Below are 12,895 nucleotides of genomic sequence, written 5' to 3' on the forward strand. Positions count from 1 at the left end.
TGCATCACCAGACTTCATTGAACTGCATTCCAGTACCTTTGTTTTGATTGAGTTATTTTCATCGTGTATTCCTTCATCAAGACCGTGTCCAGACCACTCAGCAATTTCTCCAGATCTTCTGCAGTCTCAGATAAATAACAATATTATTGGCAAATCTCAGAGTTTTGACTTCCTTTCCTTGGATTGTAATTCTTCTTCTTCTTGATACATTTCTGCTTATGCAGGTCATTCAGGATTGTAATTCCTTTTTAAAAATTCCTCTTTGATTTCCTTTATTGGTTATTTTGTGTAAACTTATAACTTAAAAACTTATGAAATTATAACTTGTTCTTTAAATAATGATGTAGGCCTAAACCAGTTTAAAGAAAAATATTTTAGGTAATTTAGGTATTTGATATTTTGGTAAAACTGTCTTCGTATTGTGCCTGTCTCTTGTGATAGTCATTAAACTTTAACTTTGGTCTATAATAATCTTTACCTTCACTTTGCAGTCTTGGTTCATCACTCTTCACCATCAACAACATTGTCCGCAGCTCGACCAAAAGGATCAACACGCAGTTTGAACTGAATGATGTAAGTCTCATACTATGCAAGTTTTCTATATATGTTAAAATTTGTACAGTTTAATTTCTTACTAAAATAGCTGCTACATTTTCATTCCATCCCTGAAGGAGACAGCAGGTGTCACAGACGGTACTGCTGGTCTCTAAGGCCAGGGAGATGTGATACGGTGAAGGAGATGGTGGGAGAAGGTGAGGAGGTTGGCGGCCGTGGCCTATACTAGTACTGTCCCAGCATTCGCCTTAGTGAAGGAGAATGAAAAACCACAGAAAACAATTCTCAGAATAGCTGACGGTCAGGATCAGCCCCTTTCCGTCTCCCAAATGCTTCAGATTTTGTTTCCATTCTGTTGGCAGTATTACCGGAACTGGGCTAGCTCCCTCCTTATTCCTCACTCCATACAAAGAAGTATCGCTAAAAGTTTCGTGCGTAATACTGTATACAAGAACTGGAAAAATCCAAAGGAATGCAGCTTGACTTTTTCTGTGTGAATTTTGAGAAAATAGCAGTATAATGAAAATGTTCCAAAGTTTGGGCTGGAAAAACTTGGGAGAAAGGAGATGAGGTGCACAATTAAGTGGTATGTTCAGAGCTGTCAGTGGAGAGATGATGTAGAATAACGTTAGTAAATGAATGAGTTTGAGTTTTATTTTTTAAGCCAGCAGCACGGTGTAGGGCTAGTGTGCCTGCCTCTTATCCAGAGGCCCCAGGTTCAATTCCCGGCCAGGTCAGAGACTTTTACCTCGAACTGAGGGCTGGTTCGAGGTCCACTCAGCCTATGAGATTATAATTCAGGAGCTATCTGGCAGTAAGATAGTGGCCTCAGTCTATAAAGTCAAGAATAACAAGAGAGAGGATGCATTGAGCTGACCACATGACACCTTATAATCTGCAGGTCTTTGGGCTGAGCAGTGGTCCCTTGGTAAGCCATTGCCCTTCGGAGCTATTGTGCCATTGCACTGAGTTTGGTATTTTTTTGCTTGATTTTAAAAGTAGGGAAGATAACAATGTGAAGATAAAGTTAGAATTCAAGAGGACAAACTGGGGGCAAATATTCATTTATAGGAAGAGTAGTTAGTGATTGGAATAATTTATCGAGGAATTAGTTTGATAAATCTCCAAATTCTTTGAAATAATTTAAGAAAAGTCTAGGTAAATTACTGATAGGCAATTTGCCATCTGGGTGACTGCCCTAAATGCAGATCAGGGGTATTCCACTGAAAACAATCTCCGCTTCCTTAAACTCCACCATTTACCAGATCCCACACATCTCCAACTATGTTGGTACTTATACCTGCTTGCCTTATGTTGCTGGTACCAACATGAAACACTACCACCTTCTCCTTTCTCTCCTCCTTCTCTTCTACTTTCCTAAATGTCTGCCAGCCACCCCCAGAATTACAATTACTTTTATAACCTAAGAGTAGTGCACGCAATGTTCCATTGCTGGAATGGCTACTCACATTGCTATTGGCTGACGTAAAATATGTTGCAACGTCATTCCCATTAATGAGCAGAAGTACATTGCGTTACGAACCTGCGGAGTAAGGTAGCACAGCAAATACAGCCTGTAAGTGAAGCAATGTATAATACAGAAGAACATATCAATAGAATTACATAGGTATTGTATCAACAATGGAGAGATGCACTGCTGTCTTGATCTCAAGGCGCTATCTGCCGAAAACAACGTAGTAGGCTTTGCTACTATACGGCATTCTTAATTAATTTTCACAACTAGCAAGAAAAAGGTATTTCATTTTCTGACCAGTAACCCACATAGAATGCGCTGCTGTAGTACGGCAAGAAAATAGGTCATTTTGGTCCAGGACCCACTACCGTAACCAATCCAGACCAATAGTTTTGTCCAGGCCTTACCAATGGTGTTTGCACAGGAAACTAGAGGCCTAAGGCTGCTTTGCGGCTCTAACCTGGGGGCTCATGCCCCCAGACCCCCTTTGCTTTTTCCGATATCACTGATCATGTCCAGGCCTTACCCTAACCTATCCAGACCAATAGCCTTGTCCAGGCCCTACCCGAACCTATCCAGATCAGTGGTCTAGTTCCTTAGTAGAGAGGTTGGTGGCAGCCTTCTGCAGCACGAGATGATGTCATCAGCGAGGCATCTGCAAGAATAAACATAGGATAGTCATAGCACATGTAGATATTAGCGATGCAAGTGATAATAATGGTACTAATGCTGCGTGAACAGAACTAGAGTTATAATCTGATGGCTGCCAAAGCTACTTCCTCCTTTCTTTTCTCTCTTCTATGACCCTGTTTCACCTTCCTTTTTCTATCCTCTACTCTACATTTCCTACCTTTTCCTTTGATTGATTGATTGATTGATTGATTGATTGATTGATTGATTGATTGATTGATTGATTGATTGATTGATTGATTGGTGACAAAGACAATATGTTACATCGACATGAGTCTGGAAAGGCTTTATTTCCAAGTTAGAACTCATATTCTACAGCTCAAAATAGTGCATTAATCATAGCAAACGACACAGGAACAGATCGTACCAGCATACCACATGAAATGTTCATAATGCCCACCGTTAACATTGATACGTGCATCAGTCTACCATTTCATGTAAAAAAAAATTTTCATGTGATACAATCTATTCCTGTGTGTTTCCCATGATTAATGTTCTATGTAGAGTTGTAGAACATGAGTTCCAGCAGAGAAATAAAGAGTTTCCAGACTCATCTCCATGTAATATATATTATATTTTTCTTTTACGTGTTCAGATTGTGTCCCCAAAGTTTGGTCTACTTTATGGTTATATCCAGGGCCCGGATGTTTGACCTAAAAATGTCATAAATAGGACAATAAATATGACTTTAAAATGTTAGTCACATTTTCGAAATCTTAAAAATGTTGTCGCTGTTTAAATTAACATTATATTGAAACTATACTTTAAAAATCTATAACATTCAAGAATAAACAAGTAATAATATTAATTTTATTATTATAATTTGAATTTATTTAATTTCTCATTCCAGAGGTAGCTCTCGACTCTGAACAAAATGAAATAAATTTCACATTTTGATTGGCAATCAGAAAGAATTACAATAGCAAATTACATATATTTTAAAATTTTTGAATAGGAACGATCTTCTATTTTCACACAACATTGACTTGTAATGGGGAAAAGACCGCTCAACATCGCAGGATGTTAGTGGGTCATATTTGAAATATGCCAAATAATTAGAGTTCAATTGAGGCTCACTATTCTGTCGCTTTATCCCTTTCAGACCTGAAAGAAAACTGGCGGTGTGAATTTTTGTTTGTACGTCAAAAACTGACTAAAATGCTCTTAAATACATGTATTAGTTTATTCTACAAAACAAAAATTATCATCTGAAAAAAAGCACCCGCACAATTGTGCATGCCAGGACTTAATTCACTATTTCCAAAAAAGAAAAATTACCTCAATGCATGTGAATATACATATGTACATGATCAAATGTTCTATTTTACAGTGGGGAATAATTTAAAACAATTAAATCTTCGTTCAAACACAAGTAAACATTACATTTTCTACATTGAGGAAGAGTTTTGCTTTTACTGCCTTTTGGCAGCAGCAACTTGTCGTCAGATCTGAAATAAATCTAGAGGTGTCAGAACGTCGAAAACTTACTAAAATGTTCTCAAATACATGTTTTTACAGTTTATTTTACAAAATAAGAACTATCGGCTGAAAAACAGAACCCACACAATTGTGCATGTCAGGACTTCATTCACTACTTGCAAAAAATAAAAAAATTCAACTCAGTACATGTGAATATGCACATACACATGATCAAATGTTCCATTTTACAGTGTGGAACGATTTTAAACAATTAAAATCTTATACATTACATTTCTCATGTAGAGTACGAGTTTTGCTTTCACAGTCCTTTTTGTGACACCACCCAGCACTCCTGCATGCATTGCCTGTAAGGAAACCTAGCCCGCACATATGTGCATATCGACATTCAAAACCTCATGGTATTACGTACGATGTTGTAGGTTCACAATTTACGTTTGCTACACAATTTACACACTTCATTGATTATATTCTGATATTCAGTAAAGCTTTTAGATTAATATGAATGCAATAAATAAATACTTACTTTAGGCATTACTGCTTCCCGTCATCTTGCTAATGAACTAAACTCTTCTTCCTGCCCCCTGGTGGTCAAGTACTAAATAAAAACAGCTGAAGTACATGCTACGTGTCCCGCACAAGCACTGCAGTCCGGTCTAGAGCCAAGAAAACGTCAAATAAGTTCAGACATAAATAAAATACGAACCTGCACAATTGTGCGTACATGGTCTGAAAGGGATATATGCATCTGTCTCTTCCTATACAGCTTACTCTCCTGATTCACATAAATGTAGATTTCTAAGAAAAATAATCTCAGAAATTACAGACAATTAGGAGATATGAAAAATCCATATTTGAGGCGACTGAAAGCAGGTATGCGAAAATGGAATAAAAAGTAAAAATATGACAAAAACTCTAAAATTCATGGGGAAATATGACCATAACATGAAAAATTACTGGAAATTGACAAAAAAACATTAAGAGCCAAAATATGACTTTATGTGACCCGTAAAAATTGCATAATTTTATTAACCTTAGATGAAATCATTCTTAACTTTTATTTTCCATGGAAATAACATGAAGAAATAAAATATGAATTGCCATAAACATCCAGGTCATAGTTATATCTGTTTGAAATAAGTGAGTGCTAATAGGAAATGGCTACTTTCTGTGTAATTTGTAGTCAGCATGGGTATGTTTTAGATATAAATAATAATTTAGAATATTTTCTTCTGGCAGATGGCAATTCTCACTGCAATGACAACAAAATCATGTCTGAAACTGGCCTCATTCAGCTACTTGTAATAATCTCATACAGTGTTGATGTTTATATTTCAGTTGATCCAGTTTGCTGCAGAGCATCGTCGTGAGTTGGGCACTGCCACGCGGGCCGTGGAGCAGGCCATCGAGCAGGCAGAGGCGAACGTCAAGTGGATGGCCCGTAGTTATAAGCCGATCATAGAGTGGCTCACTAATGCTACAGAAACCATTGCAAGCTAATGCAAGCATCATCACTGCCTTATTCCATAAAGTGCAATATATACAGTGGATTGTGAACTTTGTGCACCTCAAGTAGGAAACAACTACTGTTCATAAATCAGCAAAGAACTGATGAAAGTAAATGCTAGTTTATGACAGTAAGAACCTAAAACTAGAAATGACAGGGGGGGAAATGAGAACTGTGGTGTTTCAGAAATCATTTCTACTTCTTGTGAAAAGATTGATTAACGAAGTGAAGTGGACAAGTTGTTACTTAATGAAGATTGTGATATAGTGTTTGCCGGCTAGTCGGAGTGTTGGAGCATTCAAGTTTTAATCTTGTTTCCTGAACATGGAAGTGTAATGTGGTACCTATCAAATAGCATTCCTTATTTATGGAATATTTACTAAATTTGCAGAAAGATTTTATACTTGATGATTTTTGGTTTGGTGTTTCATCTAGCTGTGATTTAGACACCATTGAAATACTTAAAGAAAACAGACAGTCATTCTGTGTGAGGAGAACTCATTTACTGCTTAATTTAAGTGAAAATATTAGTTGGTAGTTTTTATTCACTCTGGGAATTGTAAGAAACATTTGATACAAAATTGCCTTGATCAAGTGAATGTATTTCTTATAATGTTTATTTTATTTTGTGGTTATGAACATCTTTTTAAAACTGGATGAGGTTTCCTAACTTAAATAACTTCTTAAGTGAAATTTTATACTGTATTAGGCTGTAGGCCTATGTATTACAGGACAACATTTGGAATTATAATTTACTGTATATGTGTCTCTAAGTTCTTTCTCTATTTATATGGTTGACATAACCCACATGATAATTCTGCACTTTGTTACTGATATGGACTTCAGTTATACATATTTTTAAGAGATTTTTGATTTAGCTTAAAGCCAAAAAGCTAATATTAGAAAAGAAGTAACACACAGTTGTTCTGTCATCAAATTTCTTTTATCCCATCATTGAAAATGCATTGTTACACTTACACAAAGCAGTGTGCTGTTGCTATTATTGTTCATAAAGAGACCAAGAAAAGATTTGGTGACAGGCAGAAGAAGGTGATGTTCTTTGCAGATGGTATTGTAGCGTGGGAGTGCAAGGTCATCTGGACGTAATGAGTGAGTATATTAGTAGGTATGGATTGAAGACAAGCAAGACAATGGTGTTGACGAAGAAAAAGAGATTTGGTTGGTTGGTTGGTTGGTTGGTTGGTTGGTTGGTTGGTTGGTTGGTTGCTTGGTTGGTCGCTTGGTTGGTCGGTCAGTCTGTAACAGAGTTATCCTCCAATTACACAGACTGAATGAATGGATGAACAGAAAATTCTTATCTCCCAGGTAGGGAGAACCAGCAACTGGGGAAAGCCCACAGCTATGTAAGTCCAGCAGTTGAGGAGAGAATTTCTATATATTGGAACCTTATAGAAGAAATCCGCACGTAGTTAACAATATCCAGAGCCGTACTTAGGCATTGGCCTTCTGGGCTCGGGACCAGGGCGGCAAATTTATGGGTGGCAAAAATGAAAAAGCATAATAGTTCGAAAACGAGTTTTTAAAATAAGACACTTTCATAGTATTCAAAAACGACAGCTGCCAGCATGAACAACGGAATTTCCATCTCCGTTATGTGAAAGCTGTCTGTAGTAATAATAATAATAATAATAATAATAATAATAATAATAATAATAATAATAATAATAATAATAATATTGTTATTATTATTATAAATGCCACTACAATGTTGAAACACAACATTGTTGGATGACTGCGGACTGCAACTTAGTCAAGCGGGCGATGAATTAACGCCACCTAGAGACAACCATGTGGTACTGAATGAATCAAGAAGACAGTCAATTTCCCATAATTCCAGAGAAGTCTGTGAAAGAGAAAGACATTTTGTATTCATTTTGTGAGAGTTGTATTAAGTGTTTTTTTTGTTACCATATACACAACAAGTACGGTCAAAAACTATTGTGGTAAGTGGCACAAGTTTTCGCAGCTTAGAAGAAGAGAAGGGAAAGTGCATTGTTTCCTCAAACACCAAAATAGACTTGTTTTTCCACAGCATCCAAACAATAAGTAAACAACTTCCTCTCATGTAATCGACAAAAATAAAACTGATGGTACTGCCAACAGAAATGTTTGAGCGTATTCCCAGTTTTAGTTGAATTTCAAATTGGTCTGCTTACTTAAGTTACTTTTTCTTAAACGTTTTCAACAAACTTGGAAATTTATTGAACATTTCTGTTGATAATGTATTCCAATCCTTTACTCCTCATCCTATAAATCAATATTTGCCCCAATTTGTCCTCTTGGATTCCAAATTTATTTTCATATTGTGATCTTCCCTTCTTTTAAAAGCTCTGCTCAAGCTTATTCATCTACTAATGTCATTCCATGCCATCTCTACACTGACAGCTTGAAACATACCACATGTTACATGTGATATAAATCATTTTGGATCCGTATTGATGATATTTGACTTAATGTAATAACAATAAGTTATTTTATTATTTGATCCATCACATAGTTGTGTATTTCATCTCCTTACTCCCAAGTCTTCCCAGACCAAAATTTTGAACATTCTTGTAACCCTACTCCTTTGCTGATAAAACCAGATGAGCTCTATAGAAATGGTACAAGTGATCATGAAGCTGTTATTGTCGTAGTTAAAATTAAAAGTAGCTGGGCTGAGTGGCTCAGACGGTTGAGGTGGTGGCTTTCTGACCCCAATTTGGCAGATTCAATCCTGGATCAGTCCGATGGTATTTGAAGATTCTCAAATACGTCAGCCTCATGTAGGTTGATTTACTGGCACATAAAAGAACTCCTGCGGGACAAAATTCTGGCACCTCGGCTCTCTGAAAGCCATCAAAGTAGTTAGTGGAACGTGATAACAATAACATTATTAAAATAAAAATTGAAACAGGTCAATAACGATTCAGTTCATTTGATTGACTCGAGATAACGCAGTGTGTGGTGTCGTGAGCAACTGGTAGGACCTTCTTAGAACACGTGATCTCCTCCAAGTAGCACTGTATGCGGCGCCCCATTAAATGATATTGAAAGTGACTTGCAAGCAAATTCACGTCGTTCCACGGTATCACTAACGTAGCTCCGTGTGTAAAAGATCTAAGAGTAAGTTTTCCCCACATTTTTGTACAGCAAATTCTCCTAAATATTTGCATGTACCCAGAAAATGTTGTGTGTCGGTCTGTAAGTCAAATTATGATGGAACTGTGAAGTTGAATGGAACTATATGTTTCCGCTCGCAAAAGAAGTCTAGAAAGATGACATTGATTTGTGCCATCCCTCAAAAAGGTAAAATGGAAACCGATCTTTTGTAAATATACAGGATGTACCACATAAGTTGAGACTGAACAATATCTCAAAAACTAAGCGTTGTATAAAGAACTATCCAGAATAAAATTTGCTTGATATTAAGCGGGAAATAACATGCTATATGTCATGTTTTTATTTGGAGAATGTTTGGAAGGTCATTTGAGGGTCACATGACATTAAAAAAAAAATGGGAACAAACATTTTTTACTTTATTTTCGCATTCCTCATACAAAACTAAATAGCTTTTCATTCCCCATTTTTGTATGTACACGTTTCTGTCCCTGGTGTAGACAATACAATATTAATGACAGGTAGGTACACAGAGTAATGCCAGTTATTGCATATACATCGGACCTTAGCATAATAAATGTTCAAACTGATACCCTTCTACCTTAATGTATTTTCCAATTCTGTGAATAAACGATTGATGCGTCCGTAAAAGCATGTCTCTGTCAATACTGGCACAAGCATTTTGTACGCGTGCCTTCATGTTGTCCGGAGTCATTGGTATTTCGCAATACACTATCTTTCAGGTAACCCTGGGGATGTAAGGTCAGAAGACCGAACAAGCCAACTGACGGAACCTGCATGTCCTATCCAACGATTATGGTAATTGTTATTTAAAACGTCCTGAGCAGTACATCATAGTGCGCAGGGCATCCATCGTGCTGATACCACATTGCGTCCTGTTTCTGATGGTACATCTTCCAACAATAATGGCAGCACCTCAGTTAACTGTATCAATACAGATCTATATGATGAAGTGAAGTGTGTTGATTGGGTGGACCAAAACCTAACCTTGTTTCTTAGTTTTAATTGTATCAATACGGATCTACACGACGAAGTTCGTAAATTGTACTAGATACCAGGAAACCGTCCAACTATGGAAAGTAAACAAAACAATGGATAGTGTCTCATGGCCTTCTTGTCGTAGAGTTATGCTGGACTGTGTCGAATAGGTCCAACCATTCATTGCGCTTATCACTGCTGCCAACATGACAAGTTGCATATTGAAATCACCAGACATAACCATAACAAACTAACCTTAGTGTAAGCATTGATAATCAATGTTCCCTCACCCCAGTAAATGATAAAAGTTAACATGAAATAAGTCAAGATATTCATAATTAAGCCTGTTTCCACACTCAATGAGGAATTAAGGAAATAAACACACTTTCTCACTCTCACCCAAATTAATGTTACATATTTCTGCCTTTATTTTGATACTGTATATGCATTACTATAGCCATATTCTTGAAAAGAATTTATTTGATAAGTCTCTGCAGTGTGATTTTCGAAAGTTCCAGAAATTACGTAGTGCCTTTCCTTTCTTTTACGTGAACATTTCTCTCTTCAATAACCAGTAAATTTTAAATTAGCAGCATATTTTGTATTGAAAAGGTGGATCTATTGCACTCTACTTTAATCTGTACTGTATTCAGACAGTCCCTATCATGCTGATATTCATGTGAAAGGTCTTATCTGTCATTGCATCAATATTTGATCCACTTGGGTTAGTCAGTCTATTGGTAATTTCTTACAAGATTTTTATGCAGAAAGTTTGGCTAGTCAATCTGAACTGGGATGACAGACTCCCATCTCAACTAGTCAGAGAACGGGAAGAACTTCACTTTCAGCTGCAAGCAGTAAGAGAATTTTATATTGAGCAGTTAGTCACATGTAAGGAACCTCCTATTGATGTACAATTTCATAGTTTATCTGATGCTTCAGAATTAGGTTATGGAGCTTGTCAACAAAAGGGGACAGACCTGTGTCAGATTATTATGTTCTAAATCCAGCATAGCACTGGTGAAGAAACTGACACTAACAAGACTTGAACTGTGTGGAGCTCTACTACTTGCAAGTGATAAATATAATTATGTATCCGTATTGAAGATACTATAATGTAGGATGCTAATTAGTTTATTAATAATATCACCTATTCAATACATTAACAATTTTAACAATTAGGAATTTATCATTATTACCATAAGAATGTGAGACATGTTTTGCCTTTCATAGAAGGCATCATCAGTCACTGTACCTCCTCAAGGTTAAATCAGATACCGGTAGGCCTACCTGATTTATATTTAAATTATAATTACTAAGAATTAGCCTAATATTAACATATTTACAGTAGGAGGAGGGCATATAATATTTGAAATGAATATTTGAAATGTTAGGAAATGTAATTACAAAGATTTATATTGACATATTTACATGGGAGCAGTCTAAGGAAAAAGATACAAGTAATCGGCACCAATGCGTAAAAAAACATCAGCCATTGGCTGATGATCATTAGTTGTGACAAAGGTACAATACTCGGTATTAATGTGTATTACAACTTATCACCCGTTGGCTGTTGATTGCTAGTTGTGTAAGGCACATAAAAGCATCCAGTAGCAGTGGACCGACATGAAACTTTGACACTACACTATTAGAAATGTTAGGAAAAGTAATTACTAAGATTTATGTTAACATATTTACATGGAAGCAGTTTAAGGAAATAGAATAAAAATGTCCGGCACCAATGCATATAACTACATTTCTGTGTTGAGTATTCGAATACTCAGTTCTCGCTGTGCTAGTGAGCGCGTCGGACGTGCTAGTAGCAAATACAGTAGAGACAAGACCAACTACAATACCTCAGACCTTAACCGAGCTAATGGAACTGTCCATAATGGCGGCAGCTGAAGTGCTAGCTGCGTTTGTTTTGATTTGTGTAAGTCCTGTTGTTACCAAATATTTACGGAAATCTGAATATTATTAACTGTACATTATATTTATTTATAGTCTTAAGAAGGTTATAGATCCCCTTTCAGTGCCGTAAGAAGCCGTTTGTTCTCAAACAGCTTATTTATTTCAAAAATATCGGTGGTGATATAGGTTAATGTTGATTCTCATGTTCTTCAAAAAATCAAATCAAATCAAAATCTCTTTATTTGCAAATGAGGTGTCTACCTCAGTGGCAAATGGTACACTAAAATACATTATTGTCAAGCACTAAATTTTAAATTAACAAGAGAAGAATTTTTTTTTTTCTAGAATACAATAATATACAATTTATGCTAACAATTTTTTCTATTAAACAAATAGATCACCCTTAATAAATTTATATTGTTTACAAAATTCTACTTATAATATCTCCTATACTTACAAACATAGTCAACTCATATACAGTATGTGGAATTACTTCAAATAATACTATGCAACTGGTATAAGATTAAAATTTACATTGCATTTATTAACATTTTTTTTTTTTTTTTTTTACCCATTTTGGAACCTAAGTAGCATAACGACCTGCTGCGTCTTAACCAGGCCCCCTTTTGCCACCACTTTTCAGAGTTCCTGAAGGGCCTTCACAGCTACTGTAGTGGTCCCAGGGCCCTCGAAGTCCCCACTGTACTTCACCCCTACAGGCAGTCCCCTACTTTGGCTGTCCAAACTCCATGGACCGGGGGATGGAATTAATTTTTTTTTTTAACACACATAATTCTTTGTTGCATCCTTTAAGTAGCCTCATTATGACATGTAACGAACTGTATGCTTTCCCAACAATGTCATCCACATGACCCTTCCAGTGCAAATTACTTTCAAATCTTACACCTAAGTATTTGCACTTGCCATCTTTTGGGATAACTACCCCATCCAAACATCTAACATTTCGTTTATTTTCCCTGTTGCTGTTTATTCTCTTCTTGAATATCTGTACAGATTTTGGAAAAGGATCAAACACTACTCCTGGTAAACTGTTCCACTCCTTCACGCCCTTCCCAATGAATGAAAATTTACCCCATTCGCTTCTGCTAAAATTCCTTCTAATTTTATACTTGTGGTCAGTTCTGCCAATATAATTATTTTCCAACTGAAGCCTCTCACGGATTTCTTCCCATGCTGTTTCT

At 36.3% G+C, this 12,895-nt stretch overlaps 1 protein-coding gene across 2 annotated transcripts in view; it reads left to right on the top strand.

The window, feature by feature from the left end:
* Nucleotides 1-6,431, top strand: part of LOC136857522 (aminopeptidase N) — a 518,903-nt gene extending 512,472 nt beyond the window's left edge. For both annotated transcript variants that reach the window (XM_067136248.2, XM_068225222.1), the window contains exons 16-17: nucleotides 492-573; nucleotides 5,495-6,431. In XM_067136248.2, coding sequence (XP_066992349.2) covers nucleotides 492-573; nucleotides 5,495-5,656 — 244 coding nt within the window. In that variant the 3' untranslated portion in view covers nucleotides 5,657-6,431. The remainder of the gene's footprint in view (nucleotides 1-491; nucleotides 574-5,494) is intronic.
* Nucleotides 6,432-12,895: the final 6,464 nt, after the last annotated feature.

Source organism: Anabrus simplex, chromosome 1, assembly GCF_040414725.1.
Source record: "Anabrus simplex isolate iqAnaSimp1 chromosome 1, ASM4041472v1, whole genome shotgun sequence".
NCBI classification, from domain to species: Eukaryota; Metazoa; Arthropoda; class Insecta; order Orthoptera; family Tettigoniidae; genus Anabrus; species Anabrus simplex.